The 18,665-nt window shown below is 40.1% G+C and overlaps 1 protein-coding gene across 16 annotated transcripts in view; it reads left to right on the top strand.

The window, feature by feature from the left end:
- The window catches only part of TRIM2 (tripartite motif containing 2), a 127,309-nt gene that overhangs the window by 78,931 nt on the left and 29,713 nt on the right, over window positions 1-18,665 (top strand). For 11 of the 16 annotated variants that reach the window (XM_085058525.1, XM_085058533.1, XM_085058534.1 and 8 more), the window contains 3 exons: window positions 3,576-3,757; window positions 5,902-6,139; window positions 18,084-18,235. In XM_085058525.1, the coding sequence (XP_084914651.1) occupies window positions 3,624-3,757; window positions 5,902-6,139; window positions 18,084-18,235 (524 nt within the window). In that variant the 5' untranslated portion in view covers window positions 3,576-3,623. Of the gene's footprint in view, window positions 1-2,730; window positions 2,765-3,575; window positions 3,758-5,901; window positions 6,140-18,083; window positions 18,236-18,665 lie in introns of those variants that run through there. The other 5 variants (XM_085058530.1, XM_085058536.1, XM_085058537.1 and 2 more) reach the window with 3 other exon arrangements.

The raw sequence follows: 18,665 nt of genomic DNA on the forward strand, positions 1-18,665 counted from the left end.
AATCTATGGTCGTATCTTCCAGCAGAAGGAAAAAGAGCAATGCTGTTTTTGGGGTGGCAGGGAAGATAGCGATCCTTGAGCCTCAAAAGGGTGACAAAGGGTGTACATTTCAGAACCCTTCCTGCACTTGGTTTAGCGAACCTAGCTTGGTTTTGAGTGTGTGTGTGTGATGGATAAAGGATGGGGGTTGTGTCTTGTTTGGTGCAATGTTTCCTAATCCTTTGGCTTGGCATGTTTAAATTACAAAGTGTAACTATATGGAGAAGTCATAGCCTTGTTTTCGAAGCTCATGCTTCAGCTGCTCTTTATTATATTGTGAGACATAATGAACCTCTGAAAAGCGCTTTGGCAGTTTCTGAGCACAGAAGATGCTACTAAAAAAACCCCCCACTTTTCTTGTAAAAGTAGTGTTACTTTGCAAAATCTCCCACTGCTAATACATTTAAAACTTATGTATCTGCAAGCATAGCAGTAAAGCAGAAAAAATACTGTCTGGTGAAATTCAAAAACATTGTCTAAAATCTCCAGATTTTCCTCAATTAGTCTTTGATGGTACAGTTGCTTTCATTGAGTAGATGGGCAAAATCATCCTTCTCATAGCTACATCACATTCATCAAAATGATATCAAAGGTGGAGTTGCCTCAGGGCGGCTGCAGAATCCTGCAAATCCCATACTCAAAAGATTTTTTTAAATGAACCATTTGTGTAAGAAGTTGTTGTACCAGGTAGTGGCCAAAGCTTCAAATGTACAAATGAAATTCTATTTCCAGGTGCATGTTTTAAATCTGATTTATGTGAGCACAGGGGATAAATGAGAGTCATGACCTGCTGCATTTCAGACAAAACATAGAATATTAAAAGCACTTATTTCTGAATCATGGTTTCTTTCATTGACAAAGCTTAAAAAGGATGGACATTTGAAAAATAAAGTGGTTGGCATGAGATTTGTGTATGAAATGCTAAGAATTACTTGATTTTGCAATGACATCAGGAGAGTGTGAAAATCTAAGATGAAGAACAGATTAAATCAATATTATTCTTTTCAGGCAGCAGCAGATTTTCTTGTGTAAGCACTATTTGCTGGTGTAGCTCTACTTGCAAGGGGAAGATGAAATACAGAAAATACCTGGTTGCTGGAAAACTTTCTTCTTTTAAATGACAGGCAGCATTCACTGGAGACCTATTCTTTCATATCTTGAGTACAGTTTTTTCCCAGTGGTTTGTGTTCAGTCTATAACAAAAAAATTGTACTGTTTGTTTGTCCAGTTTGGAAACTGTGCTTTTGATAAGAAATCCTCCTGCTTCTGATTATCTTCCCTGTTTTGTTTGGGTCCCTGCCCCTAATGTTTGGGGAGGGAGAGCGGCAGGCAAACACAGCTGTGTCAGTGGTGAAATGAATTTTCCTTTTGAAACACGTTGCTGATGTTCTGCATGTTACACTGTCAAATGCATGAATATGTTAATGGGTATTTGATTATCTGGTCTTTCTACTCCTTTTTGTAAAAGCCAGATATTTTGATTCCACTTCTTGTAGTGCCACCTTTAACTCAAGCTTCTTAAAAGTAACACGGTTTCCTAATTGATCTCCTAAGGTTTATTCTGTGTGATTTATGGCATGTAAATAGGAAAAAATAATTTGTGCTTACATAATACTAACATTTCATCTTATCACGGGGAAAGAAATTTTAAAAAAATTTTAAAAGATGATAAAGACATCCAAATATTATCAATCCTGAAATCATGTATTTTTTGGATCATGAACATGATATTTTATGAGTAGTATAGCAATTTTTATCATTGCAGTGTCCCCTTCCTTGGAAAAAAGGAAACAAAAGGGCCTGCACTATGTGTTTTCCATGGAATTAAATGTCAGTTACTACTGTTGGATATTTGAATTGTGAATAACTTTATGCTGCTGTATTTGCTAACACAAGCGATGCCCCAGGAACCTGTTATCAGGGAAGTCAGCACAGCTGATTTATGATCCATAATCACTGTCATTATCCTAGAAATAGCCCCTTGCTCAATGTAATAAGTAAAACATACCGATATGTCTAAATACACAGCTCAGGAAGAACAGCGTGGGTTCAGCTCTGACTGATTAGTGTGCTGTTCATTCAAGCACAGGAAGAAGACCTAATGTAACACTAATAGTAAAATGGTACACAGGTCATGCAAATCATTGTGGAATTGAGTGACCTTTGAATGAGCGTTATCAGCAGAGGGCTTGTTGTTTCTGCCTAGGAAAGCCTGAACCGCCCTCAAGCTATATCTCAAATTGTCTGAAATGGGTGACTAAAAAGGGGTAGAAATTGTTTGGGAAGAAGACAGACCCCTCAGGAGTGTACCTGCAGAGAAGAAGCCCAGCTGGGCTTGCGGCTCACAAAGAGGAGGAGCCCCTGTTCCGCTGTGGGTGCGGGAGGTCTGGCAGAACTCGGTGCTGCGACAGAGTTGCGCCTGTGCCTGCCTGCACTTCAGCCTGCTAGAAACGCTGATGGAGAGGAGTTCTTGCTGGGCCTGCCTGCCAGGAAATCTACTTGCCAGGTTTTCCTAAACTATTTTAGCAGGCAGTTTACTTTTCTCTGTGGTTGCTTCCTTCCTTTTTCTCCTGTCTTCTCTTTTCACGTATTAATTATGTTGGCTGTAATCTGTACCTCCAGCTGAAAAGAATCTAAATTTTTCTCTCCCTGTGCGTTGTTCCAGGACAGGAGGTGTTCCAAGCCTGTGCTGGCGTCCCTTTAATCTGCGATTTTAATTCTAACAGTCAGTAGACTTTTCTCTTAGTCTTTTATTTTCATGCTTTATATGCCAGGTTATGAAGAATCCTCAGTCCTAGAAGCATGATTCTTATTTCTAGTTCCGCCTAGAATGACATTTTTCTTGCATTTATTATTTGGCTGCGCTTCCTGTATCCTTCACCCTACCTTTGCTGATTCTCAGTGGCTATCAGTTGCCTCTTCTTTGCTCTGTTTCTTTAATCGTGAGGATTTTCATTTTGCCTACCTCATCCCCATTGGTGATGCAGAATTTGAGCATTCCCTTCCCAGGGGCTGGCTGGTTCTGGAGCTTCCTTCTTGGGAGCTTCCTGGAGTAAAAATCTACCATATTTTTGGCAATACCAGCACTGACAAGGGAAAAAAATTGTTAGGTGAACCATTTTCGAGCTCTGTCTGTGATGCAGCCATTTGACTGGCTGGTGCAGTTCCAGTTTAAGGATTTTGCCAGCAGTACTGTAGATGTAAGAAATCCAGTGTTTGTTAGCACTGGCTGAACCTACTGGCTCAAGGCCGTTTTTATCGTGGTTTAAAACCAGACAGCCCCATAATTCTTTCAGTCCAGAGGCAGCATGCTTTTCCCGAATGCTCAGACAGAGGTGTTGTAGATGCTGCTGACTGTTTCTCTGGCTCTTATCAGTGATAAACCATTTTCAAAGTTTAATTCTTCCTCGTTTTGGTTTTATATGGAGATATAAACTCCTGCATAAGGATGAAATGTGAGTGGATTAGTCAATGATTTTGTTATTTCATGGAGTTTATAAGCTGTTTTTCTTCTTTTCTTCTCTTCCCCGCTCCAGCAGTGTGCAGGGTAAAAGGGAACAGGACCCATATGTCAGTGGTCTAGGATGGCCAGTGAAGGCTCCAACATCCCAAGTCCTGTGGTCCGTCAGATTGACAAGCAGTTTCTGATTTGCAGCATATGCCTGGACCGTTACAAGAACCCCAAAGTACTTCCCTGCCTGCACACTTTCTGTGAGAGGTAAGTCCTTTCCTTGTGCTGGTAACTCAGTATTTGTGTCATGCAGCAAGCACAGGACAAGGCATCTTTAGTGGACAGGGACTTTTCCCTTGTAAATGCCATGTAAAGGCCTGATAAAGTCTAGGAAGGCTGGAGGGGCAGGGATGTAGGAAAACACATTTGTGGCAGGCAGGAAGAAGAGACAGCAGTGGCATATTTGGAATACATACCCTTTATGCAAGAGTAAACAGAAAGTAAATCCAATTAAACTAATGAATACAGTTACAACAATGTGAAAGGTGATGATAGCCAGAATTTGGACCTCAAATTAATGGTCTCAAATTTATTCTGATTAGCATATAATTAGAAACAATAAAAAAACATTCTTTGTTGATTTACTAAGACAGTAAGTAATTATCCCATCCTTTAATGTCCAAGGGCTAGATATGATATATACATTATTAATAACCTGTGATTAAATGTCTTCATTATTCCGCAGTCTGGTTGACTGAAGTGGGAAAACTCTCTGAAAAGAGATGTGATAAACCAGCAACCTGTCTTTTACTGTGTTCAGCTGAATGAACTGAATATGCATAATGATACTTTAATATTGCATTATCCATCAAATTGTGCAGAAAATGCAGCATCTGCAGAAAAGTTAGCTGAAGAATTAGTGGTTAGAGTTCTTCATCTGATGATGTGATACAACTCTGGATTGTATATTGAATGGCAGGAGAATTTTTATAAATGTATGTGGCATGAAGACTTATATCATTTAGGAGGTTTCCACCTCTTAGCTAGAATTGTGGTGTGAATCTCTAACTTTGCACAGGGTGAAAGAAAAATTGTGGATCTCTGACTGTGTCAGATGAACTGTTTTTTTTTGTAGAAGAATAGGAAATCCCAGCATTAAAAAAGACAGCAGTGAAACTCTTACTGAAGTCAGTGAGACAAGATTTTCACCATCAAGTGTTAAGTTTCCTGACTTCTGTTCATGTGTAAAACCTACGGTGAGCTTCTGGTTTTCACTGTAATCCTCTTAGGATGATCTGGTTATGGAGAGAGGCTGGAAGAACTCTTCAGTGTAGTGCTGATGTGTAGAGCCTAAGCTCTCCTTTCACAGAGCCCTTACTGGGAGTTCAGAATGAGGACTGCCAGGGGAAGATGAAGAGTGGTGCAACCAGAGCCCTTGGAAAAGGATAAGAGCTGTGGAGCTGTGTGAGGTCACACTTTCTCAGCTGGCATCTCATGAGGAATTTGGGGAGCACTTCTCCCTTTAAGAACTGCATTCTGCAAAGCTGCTTCTGCTTACAGGACCATACTGAATATAGTATATTGCATGCAACTATATGTTGCATGCCCAGCAGGTGTTAACTTCATTTTCAAGACCAAAAGTGGCATTAAGTCTCGCCTAGGCCAGCCTGCTGCATATTGTGCATATTGCTGATTGTTGAACTTTTGTGTCAGATTTATACTCTGTGAAATTTATTTTTTCTGAAAAACCCCAACACTGCTCCCCCAAGTCAAACACAAAAATTTCCTCCAAAACTCCCCTTAACATAAACTGTGATAACCTAACAGGTAGCTCCCTATGTAGTAAAGAAAGTTCTGTTGATTTTGGCTAGCTGCCAAATAACTTTCCTAATTGAAATAAATGAAAAAAATTCCTTTGGTTTCATTGGGACCATGTTTTACCTCTGAAACACTAAACCCACAAATACAAGTTATTAAAGGAGATTCTGTTGGAAAGACAAGGGTCAACCACCAAATATTCAGTTAAAGGCAGAGGCTCAAATACTTGGTGCAACTTCATGTCTGTCAGACTTGATCTGATAGTTTATAATTTTTACTGTCCTGTGAGCAAGATGCAGTAGGTGTCTAGAAGCATGGATCAATTGTACAAATATCTCAAAAAAAGGCATATAACTCTTTTAATGATGTCTGCTTATTGAACCTTTTTTTCATGTAGCAGAGTAAAAAGGGTTTAAAAGAAAAAAATATTCCCCATAACCAGTTTTGCTTCAGAAGCCTGTTTGATGTTCTTTTCCTTTTATAAGTAGGGGTAGCACTATTTCAAACTAGCTCTTTAACTGAAGAAAGGGTTTTTTTTCCCCTCTTTGATGATACTTTTCCTTTCTTTCTCCTTCCACCTTCCTTCCCCATAGGTGTTTACAGAATTACATTCCAGCCCATAGCTTAACCCTTTCCTGCCCCGTGTGCCGCCAGACCTCCATTCTGCCAGAGAAAGGGGTTTCTGCACTCCAGAACAACTTCTTTATTACCAACCTGATGGATGTCCTGCAGCGAACGCCGGACAGCAGCATTGAGGAGTCCTCCATCTTGGAGACTGTCACTGCTGTTGCTGCAGGCAAACCGCTCTCCTGCCCCAATCATGATGGAAATGTAAGTGAGACAGCCTCCTGTGATATATGCAGGTATTGATATGTGCTGACTTGTCTGGGTTTCATGGATATTTTTTTCTAAAGAGTTAGCAGGGGAAGTGGAATCACACTAATTCTTCGAATTTTATAATATATCAGCAGAAGACAAGTGATTTTTCAAATTAACTCAAATACTCTTAGTGGAGCATCTTAAAGTAGTCAGGATATTGTTTCATCTTGGCAATCCTGTGGGATGATGCTATCTTTTGGCACATTTGGTCAAAATTACTGTCCTGCAAGCACTGAACCTTGTGCCATTACTTACTACTTTCCATAGTTTCCTATGGAAACTCTCTTCCTTGAAAAGAGAGTTTCCATAGCTCTCTTGCTCGTAGCATCAGCTATTGTTGTGGGGACCTATGTGTTTGTTTAGGCAATATGTGACACAGACCTTAGGAGTTTAACTCACCTGTACACTGGGGCAGTACCAAAAGGTATGTGAACATATTAACAGAGCCGAATAAAAGTGAGTCCTAGCTTAGGATGCTTTGGATCAGCACAGGCTAGAAACAGAGAGCTTCTGTTTACTTGCAGTGTTTTGTGGGTCTCTCATATCAGTCCATGGAGGCTGCTTTGTTTTTTCCCTCAACCTACACTTTTTACCTAACATGTCCCCACATACATCCTCAAATCATATCAGTGAATTCATTGGCAAGTATCCTCAACTGAGTAAACATTCACAGATTACTGCAAGAACAGCTCTAACTCTGCTTACTTCACAATTTTCAGTGTTAACCTGTGTAACTTCATGGTAGGCATATGAGCTCCTGACTCATAGCCGAGCTTATGCAAACATGTAAGTAGACCATGTTGCAAAACTCAGCGATGCTGTGTGATAAACTGAATGCTGTGCTTCTGTGCAAGCCAAGAAATATGTGTCAGTAGTTTAAGACAACTTTCTGGGGACTGTTTTAGTTGATACTCAGTGTAGGTACATTTGTTGTATAGGAGTTCTAATTCAGCTGATAGGTAATGATTACTGTAGCAGAGGAATAGCTCAGTTCCTTCTCTAATGGAATCAGGTGGACTTGTAGAACTTCTGCTGTGCACTCTGATTAATGAATAACCAGTGTAACTTTTTTTAATGTGCACTATACCTATGTGTGTGTAGTGGTTACTGATTAATACATTCCTAGTTTTTGTTTGCATTTTGTTTGTTCTCTTTAAAATGAATCATAGTTGTTTTCTAACATAGCCATTCTGATAGGAGCCATTTGATTGTGAAATGTAGAAAAAATGTCAAAATTAAGGTGTTACTTGTGTCATATTTTAAATTACCAGCTGCTTGTTCTTTGGGTATGTTTAGAAAAACCTTGCTTGTCTACAACCAAAAATATGCCACCTTACACCTCTCTGAGAATTCCTTTATAGGGGAAGGTGTATTTGTAAGTCCTCTAAACTTACTTGGCTTGCCTTGAAACAGCATGCCATTTAGGCTGCTGAGTAGTGTGTGATGGGAGCATCCTCTCGCTTCAGTAAGTATCTGGGAGGGTTGGGGATAGCCTGAGGATGACTCCAATTTAAAGCTCTGTGAAGCTAGCAAATGAAAAGCTAAATGCACACGTTAGTCCTTGTGATGGGAGGAGCTGAGTTAAGACTCAGGGAGAGCTGCTTAGAGCTGGCCAGGTGGGTCTGGCTGCAAGGGTGTGCAGGGCAAGGTGCTGGGCACCTTTGGCCCCACAGAGGAAATGGCATGTGCTGGCTTCATACGTTCATAACACGTGAGCACTGTGTGGCAAGTAGGTTAGATATTAGGAAATATCAAAAAAAATCTTCACCCAGAACATCTTCACTGGAATGTGCTCCCCACAGAAGTGGTCAGAGCACCAAGCCTGACAGAGTTCAGGAAGTGTTTGGACAATTTCTCAGGCACATGGTGTGACTCTTGGGATGGTCCTGGGCAGGGCCAGGAGATGGACTTCAATGATTGTTATAGTGAGACTCTGAGCTTTTTGCCCCCTTCCACCAGCACAGGTGCCTGTCTGTAGCCTCCAGGGCTGAAGGCTGAACTCTTAATTCAAATTCAAATTGTAGGTAACAGCTCTGGCCTGATGGCTTATCAGCTAAGCATGCATTTGAAACCAGCACAGAAACCACTGAATCATCCCATGAAGGACTATCACCTTGGAGGAGGCTTTGGGGGTCTCCAAAGACCACCAGGATATACGGAGCATGCGTGGTGCACATGCTAATGATATTAATGACTTCCGAGAAATGATTTGTATAACCACTCCTATCCTGAAGAATGTAATTAATATTCATGATTTTACCTATAACTCTGTGTCTTTGGGGTACTGAGGTGTGTGTGTGTTTAGTGGAAACAATCCCCACACATCCGGTGCACCGAATAAAGCAAATACCCACTTCTCTGACTTGGTCTCTGAAGTGTCTCTGAGCTCGATTGGGGCGAATCAAACTGGTACCCCAGATGGGACCCTGACTCTGCTCGGCTGCCGGATCCAGGGGTAAGCAGACCTCCCAGTCGCGACCCTGAATTTTCAGGGGGAGCTCAGCTGTCCTTTGGCTCACGGTGGGAGTAGACTAAGGACTATCTGCACCAAATTAAGGTATTTGCTACTTTTAAAATAAATGCCTGCAGGTCCGGGGTGCTAGTCCCCGAGGGTGAGTGGAGACTGGGTCTCCCGAAATTAGTCCCGGGCAAGGGGTTGGACCCCCGGGGTTGGACCCCGCTGTCAAGAAAAGGTACTTTTAAAAGGTTGGACCCCGGGGTTGGACCCCGCTATAGTTAAAGGTGCCTTTAAGGGGTTGGACTCCACTGTATTACAACATACTGTGATTTTTGTTCTGTCTGTTGTTATTCTGTTACTGTGTTACTGTGTCATTATTTTGTTAATGTGTGAGTGTGAACGAATGAGACGTGTCTCCGACATTGAGCGAGAATGGAGCTTTATCTACGTTTCCGTTCTCTGGCGACAGAAACGGCCAGAGAAAAGCGAAGAGACTGGCAAAGAGTGAACGAGTGTGGGTCACATATAAACCGTTGGTTTGGAGTGTCTGGAAGGGGGCAGATTATATTGTTGAATGGAGGGATTTTGGCTGCTGAGTTGAGAACGCTCGGACCCCAACACCTTTCTAGTATTGCTCTATTTGATTTTGCGATTAAAATTCTGTGTTTTGTGTGTGGAAACCGTTGTGAAACTTAAACTCAGTGCGCGTGTATTAATTGTGAGAGGAAGTGATGTTGTCTATTTGCTCGGGTGCTTCTGAAATTTTTTAATGTGTGTGCATGTACTGTGTGTACAAAATTTTACCTGTGTTAATTGGTATTTTTGCCGGCATATAAATTTATGCGGGGACGCCCGCAAGATAAAAATAACTAATTGAATCTAATAAGTACCTCTTTAGAGCTCCTGTGTGTAGCTGCTGAAATATGGTTGTATAGAATGTTGTAGTAGATGGAGCTTGCAATTAAATAAGAGTAAGGGGAAAGAAAAAAGAAGGAAGAGAGGTGTTTCGGGACCCTTCCCCATCTTGCCTAAAATTTTGGCAGCTAACCCAGGGCGAGCTGCAGTTCCCTGTGTCCTCCCCTTTCGGCGTGGCAGTGGCAAGCTCGGAGGTGCGGGGCTGGATGCACAGGCTGAGGGCCTGTGGGGAGGTGCGGAGCCAAGCTGGAGCTGTGGGACAGCTGTGAGCTCAGCACCAGGCAGTCCCTGACCCTGCCAGCCCCTGGGGCAGGGCGGCTGTAGGACACACCGATCACCTGTGGTGCTGCTGGCCTTGCCTGCTGACAGCCTCGGAGGGGGAAGGGCTGCGTTTGGATACAGCAGAGGGAATGTTTAGAAATGTGAATTGTCTGTTAAGAGTTCTGTCTAGGTCACCAGAATGACTTTGTGGGACAATGAGCACCCCCAGGCAGTAGTGCGGGTGGGGCTAGAGAAGGGCTGAATAAGCCCTGAAGAAACTGGTTAGAAAGATACTGCAAATGTATGTAAGAAAAGATAAAAGAAGGCAGGAGCAAAAGTAATGCCAAAGAGACACTGAAAGCAAAAATGTCTGTAGAAAAGATATACCAAATTTTGTAATTAACTATTTCAAAGTTAAAATCTCCTGCCTGGGTTACTCTGAGTTGCTGCTTTGGTTTTTTTTGAACAAAAGTTTGCTTGAATGCTTGTAATTCAAATTCTTTACCCTTCAAGCAGCCAGCCAAATTGCCTTAGAGAAAATACAAATTAACTGCTGCAGAGGAAAAAATTTTAGAACTGCTGAGGAGAAGGTGGAGACAAGGTGTGTCTCTGAGCCACTGTCCGGGGCTGTTCAAGCAGCCAAGAACGTGACAATGTGTGCTTAATTCATGTCCCCAAGAGGGTCCAGTCCTTTCTGTATGGTTGGTTGTCATGGCAAGTAACTTTTGCAAAAAGGTGTTCTTCCCCATGCTTTGAGAATTTGACAGCCACTTTTGGAGAACACGGTGGCGTGATGCTAATTTTATAAGTTACCAAATCCAGTGGCTGGCAGCTATTGATTGTCTCAGACTGTAGCCAGAGGCTGGCCACACTGTCTGCAAAAGTTGTGCAGCCAAAGCTCTGATGGTAAATGAAGCCCGAAGGCTGACAATAGGAATATACCTCATAAGTTTCACACCAAGCTAAAGATTTATCAACTCAAAGAACATCTGAGTAGATGACCAACGCAATTATTGTACTGTGAATCTTGTCTAGTAAAACAAGAGTATTTAAGAAAAAAAGAAAAAACCCAAAAACAAGGGGTTTGACTCAGCCTCCTTGAGGAAGTTGGAAAAAAAAAAAATGTATTTAGTAGTGAGTCTTCAAAAGTACTAGAAGAGTAACAATTTGAAAAATACACTATCGTTAACGAAAGGAAGTTAAGTGAAACATTGCCTCTTACATAGTCAGCTCAAGCAGCAGAGCTGTAAGTGCTTATAAAATTCTGCGAAGTATATAAAGACAAAATAGTGAATATTTTTACTAATTCTAAATATGCATATAGAGTAATACATGCATTTAAGAAATTATAAGAAAAAAAGGGAAGTTTATTAAATTTTAATTTCTCACTTATTAAAAGAATTTCCAATGGGGAGTTAAATGAGGCAAGAATTCATCATTCTCCCACTCTAACATGTGTTATCACTGTGCAAGTTTGTTTTAACATCTTTCAGTGTGTCCTCATCAGACAAAAAGCTGTGTAAGACGAGGAACCACTCAAGCCACAGAATCAAAAGAACTGCTAACTTCCCTCACGGCTGTGAGATCTACAGCCAGAGACTTCTCTCCAGTGTGAAACCAAAATGAAACACATTAAATGGTTTTGTTTTTTGTATTACCAGAACAGTGTTATCCACAGTCAGCTATCCTAGCAAAACCTTGTAATAATTGTAATGGCAAGTATGGCTTCAGATGCAAAGGGGTAAGTAAGCCAGGAAAAAAAAAAAAAGGGAAAGCTATGTGAGCTTGAATCTAAATTTGTGAAATTGATATATAACAATAACAAAATAATTTCATTTTTAAAATGAAAAGGTTTCAAAAGGATGGCTGGCTATTTTACTAAGTATTTATAACTGTTGCTGTTTAATGCATATTTGTTTGTCCAGTGTTTAAGAATGCTAAGCCCCACAAAAGAAAATACTGCCTTTGAAAAATCGCTAAAAGTCATAGACTAATCTGCCAGGCTTTGGGCTCTGCAATTTAAAAGTTAATTTAAAATAGCATTGAAAAGTGCCATTCTTCAGTAGCACATTTGAAGTCCTAGAAAAAGCTCGCAAAATCGTATAAAAGATCCTGAACATCTGTTGATTTTGTGAGTGGCTAATATTTGTGAGCATATTTTTCTGTAAATTGAAAGATAATCTAGATTTACGGAGAGTAAAACAAAAGACTGAAAAGGTGAGAAAAGATAGCCTAATGGATCACAAGCAAAAACTAACAGCATGAGAATCTTAGTCAGTTATCCTTTATGCTTTCCTCTTTCCTTTCTGCTCTGTTTGCTAGAAATTCTGCCAAGGTGAGGAAGAAAAGTACCCCATTTTACAAGCAAGAAAAGCTATCAGTAGTCCTGATCACTGTCTGGAGCTGCCAAAACTGAAATATTTAATGTCTCTGCAACACTTCAAAATGCCTGTGTGCATGGTGTGTGGGAAAGGGACAGGTCAGGCCTTGCCCGGTGAGACAGTGAACTGCTCCTTACCTCACCCCCAGAGCATCCCAGCCCTGCAGTGAGGTCCAGTCATGGACACAGCAGAGGCAGTGCTGCACAGAGCTCCAAGCCCAGCCCTATAGTGGGGCCAGTCATGGACACAGCAGAGGACAGTGCTCCAATCTCCCCATCCCTGACTCCAAAGAAACCTGCTAGGGGATGGAAGGCCCAAGAAAGCCAAAAGAATTAACATTCCTCTTAGAATTTCTATAGATTCTGTCTTTCTTCTTTTTCTTCAACCAATATCTCTCCACATTAGTGTTGTTCCTCAACTAACAAAGCTTACTCCGAATATATAAACCCACCAATTTTCAGTTTTGCCAGGTAGTTTATACCCTGGCCTGAAGTAGGTAAACTAAAGAAGAACCTTTCTACCATTGTAGAGGCCATAATGAGTGCTACTGCAGATGCCATAAAAGCACAGCAAATCAAGATAAAGAGCATCTTACAATTAACTATAGATTTGCTGTATGCCAAAAGAGAAAGAGTATGTACAGTTATAAATACAAGCTGTTGCAATTATGTTAATCCTAACTTAAACAAATGTATGTAATAGTTTTTGTGTTATTGCATTATTTACTGTCTGCAATAGTAGTTATTGTTATATAATATTATGTACTTAGAACTGTGATGTTTATATCCAATAGCAAAAGTATAAACTTAGATATAAAATAGAGAAAGGTATTTACTTTCATGACATACAAGATTTGTAAAGAATTACAAATTACAAAAGAAAAGGGGGGGATTGAGACTCTGAGCTTTTTGCCCCCTTCCACCAGCACAGGTGCCTGTCTGTAGCCTCCAGGGCTGAAGGCTGAACTCTTAATTCAAATTCAAATTGTAGGTAACAGCTCTGGCCTGATGGCTTATCAGCTAAGCATGCATTTGAAACCAGCACAGAAACCGCTGAATCATCCCATGAAGGACTGTCACCTTGGAGGGGGCTTTGGGGGTCTCCAAAGACCACCAGGATATACGGAGCATGTGTGGTGCACATGCTAATGATATTAATGACTTCCGAGAAATGATTTGTATAACCACTCCTATCCTGAAGAATGTAATTAATATTCATGATTTTACCTATAACTCTGTGTCTTTGGGGTACTGAGGTGTGTGTGTGTTTAGTGGAAACAATCCCCACACATCCGGTGCACCGAATAAAGCAAATACCCACTTCTCTGACTTGGTCTCTGAAGTGTCTCTGAGCTCGATTGGGGCGAATCAAACGGTCCCTTTGAGCTCAGGGTATTCTATAAGTCTAAGTGCCTGGCTGCTAGTAACTTTACTGGGAGCTTCTGGAAGTCAAAAAGGATTGAGCTGATATATTTCTTTTCAATATTACCAGTTTTTCTTCATATTAGCTTGGAAATAAGTTTCTGTTTAAACAAGTTTTTTCAATCATTTCAGCCATCCTGGATTTAAACCTCTCTGATTAAAATGAGATAGAAACTGATGCAGAGATACTTTCCCATTTGCTTTCCTATCTGCTTGTAACTGAGCCTTCCTCAGGCCATGTAGATTAGATACATTCCCTTCCCAGTTGGTCCCCTAGTGCCATTACTCATATTTTCCATATGTGTATGTTTATTTTATTCCTTCTATGCACATCCTCCCATCCTCTGTTGTGACATCTTTGTTCTGTGTATGCTTATGAAAAATGAAACTTAGCTTGTAGTATCATAATATGAAAGATGGTTTCCTCTGCATGAACTATAAAAAAATTCTTTCTCATTTTGACCCAACATGGAGCACAAATGTACGTTGTTGTTAAATCAGGGTAATAGGGCACATATGGGACTTTTGATCCTTCTAGAAGGTTCTTATCTTCTACCTACACATTAAAATAAGTTTGGGTTTATTCTCAGCTGCTAAACACCTTGTTGTGTATAAAAGCATTCTGGACTGGAAACACTGATCTATGAATGAAATCATTGGGGGCAGCAGCCAGGACAGGGAAGGCTATGAAATTCTAACTGCATTACTCCATAGTATGTAACAAGTGGTGTAGCCCCTTTGCAGTCACCCATTCTGAAATGTCTATACCTGGGTTTTATTTGAATTTGAACTGAAAAACCAGCTCAGAGTCGAGGATCCGTGTTTTTAGAATAAAAGGTGGAGCGTTGTATTTTCTGCCTCTAGACTGTAACTAGAGAGAATACACAGTATTAAATGTAACAATTTTAATAAGAGCCATTGCCTTATCTCTGGCTAGCTTTTTCTCAAAAGATCATAGTATAGCTTGGCAACTTGACAGGCCTTGCTTACAAAAACATTTCCTGAACTTGTGGAGGTGTTGCTCACTGCCTGTAGGCTTCTCTTAGAAAAACAAAAAAATCACCTGTCCTTGTTATTCTGATGAAGTGACTTCATATCACACCTTTTAAACCCTTGTTTTTGATCCTCACCTCTGTACTTCCCACCATGTCACTTACTTGTGCATCCCATTAAAGTGTAATATATTTTCTTCTGTGCTCTGCCATAGTTAGTGTGTCATTGAGGCCAAACAAAAAATTAAGAATGTCAGAGCAAGACTCTTAATGTGCATTAGAACTAATAAACTGAGCTCACTGCTGGTGAAATTTTGTTCTGCCTCACGGAGAAAATTTAATACAGTTAGGAAGAAATAGTGTGATGTACAATCATATCTGACTGAATTGGAAAGTCATACAAAGGGTTTGGGTGGGTCACTTCTGTGTAAGCATGTTGTTTAAATCACGACAGTCTTGCAATAATTTTCTAAAACTTTGCTTTAAGTGTTCAGGTTTATAGCATGGGTAAGGGAAAAGATGTGACTAGGGAGAAAATAACCTCACATTCTAAATTTTATCAGCTATCTCGGAAGTGCCCTCAGGTAATTCAAAAGCTTATATTCTTCTGAAAGACAAAACATACAAAGCTAAGGTACACACTAGCACTGGGATAGAGGAATTAATTATGTGGGTGACATGAGGAAGGTAGGTGGCAAAGAGCTGACTCATCCTTTTTCCTCTAGACTGCTCTTCTAGTTCAAACAAATAGAAAGCAGAGAATGAAAAATGTGATTTTTCAAATGTGATTTTAGGGAAGAGGGGCTTGTGATTGATGAGAGCTTTTTCCTCAGGACCTGAAATTTGAAGGCTGGAATTAGCGTGTCTTGGCTTTGTGAAATCTAGTTCAGAAGTACTTTCATCCTTGATTATGCAAATTTAAAGGTTTCTGTAAATTCAGTTGAATTACAGTGAAGATACGCATGCATCTCTAGTTACATCATTGTGCTGAAATCTGACGGTCTCGTTTAAGGTGGGAATTAGTGGATGGAACTTCAGAACCAGTGGGTATTAATTCACATTTCATTACAGCTCATGGGAATGTTCATGTTGAATTCAGTGGAAATACAGCTGCAGCCAGTGCTGGACACCATAGTATATCCTGCCCAAGAGCTCTCTTAAATTTGGAAAGGAGAGGTTCAGGCAAATGTCATTTTCTGAAATGTTTTGTAAAGCAAACCTGTCATAATGAAAAATTTTCTGAGAAGGTCACAAAATGTGATGCCCACATTGGGCATGGAGGGGACAGATGAAAAGCCAGTAATACATGTCTGTCTGTAGTTAGAAAATAGTTTTACCTGATTAAGAAATCCTAGAAAAAAAAAAATCCTAAAAAATCAGCCTATCTAAACAGTTGAAGCCTGAATTGTATTGATACTAGGTTTTACTTCTCCTTCAGCTATGCAAAATCCAAAAACCATAGCGGGAAATGAAAGCTGCTTCTCCCAAAACATACTGAATTTGAGGCAATGGCAACTATTTTTATGCAGACATACACATAAGTCTTTGTGATCTGTTTGCTATTATCATTTCAGCTTATATGTTTCTCTGATGCTTGAATAAAGAGGAAGAAAGTTGTTTAGCCTAAAGTTTAACATGCCAATGAGATGCTTCCTTTCTTATATAGGTGGCTGCAAATATAATGATGTTTTGTATGGGGTGTTCATTAGAAAACAGAATTATTATTCTAATCCTGTGTCCAAAGATAATAATGCTGAATAAATAAAGAGCTTGTTGAAATATCTTGAACCTAAGAATTAAATTATGAAGAGGCAGAAAGATGAATTTTGGACACTAATTCAACAGAAATTAATTCTTTTTTGACCATATTTCAGGGTTTCCTAATAAAATATTCTTCCTTTTGGCTGTTTCTGATTGCAGATTTTTGAAGCCTTTGAAAAGAACTTAAATCCTAAACTCTGTTTAACTCATTTCCTCTATGCACTGTAAGAATGCATCACATCACAGTACCTACCAAATTAACTGTCAGGCCTCGGAGGATCCACTAAAATGAGACTGCTAAATTTACAGTGACTGGAGTAGTGTTCATGAGGGTTAGCATTGTTTAGAAGATCTACTTTTTTTTCCCCTTGGTGATCTATTTGGTGTTAGACAGGTTCATTGGAGCAACTTTTAAATTTTCTCTGAAGTGGCTTACATGAGTGGCTGACAAATGACTAAACCCTCATTGCATGTGAATCCCATATCTTGTGAATTGAGATAAGAGGGAAGAATGGAAATAAGACGGAAAGGAGCTTATCAGAGGAAAATCCCTGTTAATGCTAATAGCCACGTGCAAATCATGGTTCTTGCTTCCCCCTCCTTAATTCTCAAGATGCCTCGGAGCAACCAGCTATTTTGCATGGTGCTGTTACAAATCCCTCTGCTCACCTGAAAACAGCTGGTTCTACACAACCATCTCATCAACCAACAACTCCATCACGACCATCTTTGTGCAAGATGTCTGAGTGCCAGAAGCATCAGCTGAATTATTCAAGATTCTGATGCTATGCTCTGAATGCAAAAGAGCTGCCAATGTCCTGCTTTGAAGTGTATACTACTTCCTTATATCCTTTTTAACAAGCCTAAAATGCTTTGTGCCCAAGGACTTCCTAGCTGTAAAAGAAAGTCTCCTGCTAAATTTGCATGTATGTTCATTATTTTGACTAACATATGATTTTGGGCACAGCACTTCTCTATTTCTTTCCCTCTATGAATATATTCAGAATTTGGGGTATCTATTTCATGTAAAGATATATTTTTATCTCTAAGGAACATCTTGCTTGGTACATAACAGGTTGAAACAATCTCCTCCTCTTTCAAGTGTAGATCAGCACCCCTGTTATAATCTCAGATATGAGGCTTTAATGGTTTTAAGGGATTAGTAATGGGATATGGAGATTTTTCCCTGCAGCACATTGGTTCATTTAAGGGTGCTTTTCTCTAACAAATAAACATGCTGTTTGGTGGCTTCCATTGAGTTTGTGTTCCAAGGGTGGTCCTGTTATGAAAAACAGCCAATGTTTACACTTTCTTTAGCAGACCCTATGTGAAGACTAAGGATTGAGTTAGTGAGGGTAGTTGATGCCTGGTTTTTTTTTGAGTTGTTTCATGGAGTACATAAGAGACACACCAAAACTTAGTATTACACAGTATAAAGATGATGTTAGGACCAGCAATGAAATCCAGCATTGTTTACAGGCTGCTGTTCTGACACTTTATGATAGAAAGAAATGCTTTTAAAGGAGCATTTTGATATAAAATATGGAAGAATAACAGCCAACTTTTAGGCAGCAAATTATTGGTGCATAAGAAAACAGAAGCTTTGTCTCAGAGCTTGGATAATAAATGAGTTCAAGACTCGGTAAGATGTGCTTTGAGTTATGTTACTGCTGCTGTGTTTGAGTGTAGAGTTCTGCCCTTTTCCAGGTGATGGAGTTTTACTGCCAGTCCTGTGAGACAGCCATGTGCCGGGAGTGCACAGAGGGAGAACATGCAGAGCATCCCACGGTACCACTCAAGGATGTGGTGGAGCAACACAAGGCTTCCCTCCAAGTCCAACTGGATGCTGTCAACAAAAGGTATGGAGACTCCACTGACTGTTTTCCATTTCTAGTTTTATCACTGGCTTCCTGTGCTAACTGGGTTAGATGTTTTAATGTGTGGTGCCTTGGGTATTTACTTAGGAAATGGGGATAGTGAGGCTAGCCTAAGGACAAAAAAATCCATTGAGTGGGATGTACTAGAGGATTAGAGAAAAGAGCAAAAGATTCCATTTGTCTTTCACAAAATTGAGGTTATTAGAAATGCAAGTCTCCTCCAAAGAACCGGCATAAAACACTAAGGAGGAAACTACTATTCAGTCATGATTTTAATGATAGCTAAATAAGTAATGCTGGGTGTTAAAAAGACTTGTACAAACACTATGGTGGCAGAAAGGCTTTAAACAAAGAAGAAATGGGGTAGATCTAGTTATATCTTCTTGACTAGATATACAGCATAAAGGATGAA

The sequence above is a fragment of the Lichenostomus cassidix genome, chromosome 4 (genome assembly GCF_008360975.1).
Source record: "Lichenostomus cassidix isolate B80296 chromosome 4, HeHo_3.0, whole genome shotgun sequence".
Taxonomy (NCBI): domain Eukaryota; kingdom Metazoa; phylum Chordata; class Aves; order Passeriformes; family Meliphagidae; genus Lichenostomus; species Lichenostomus cassidix.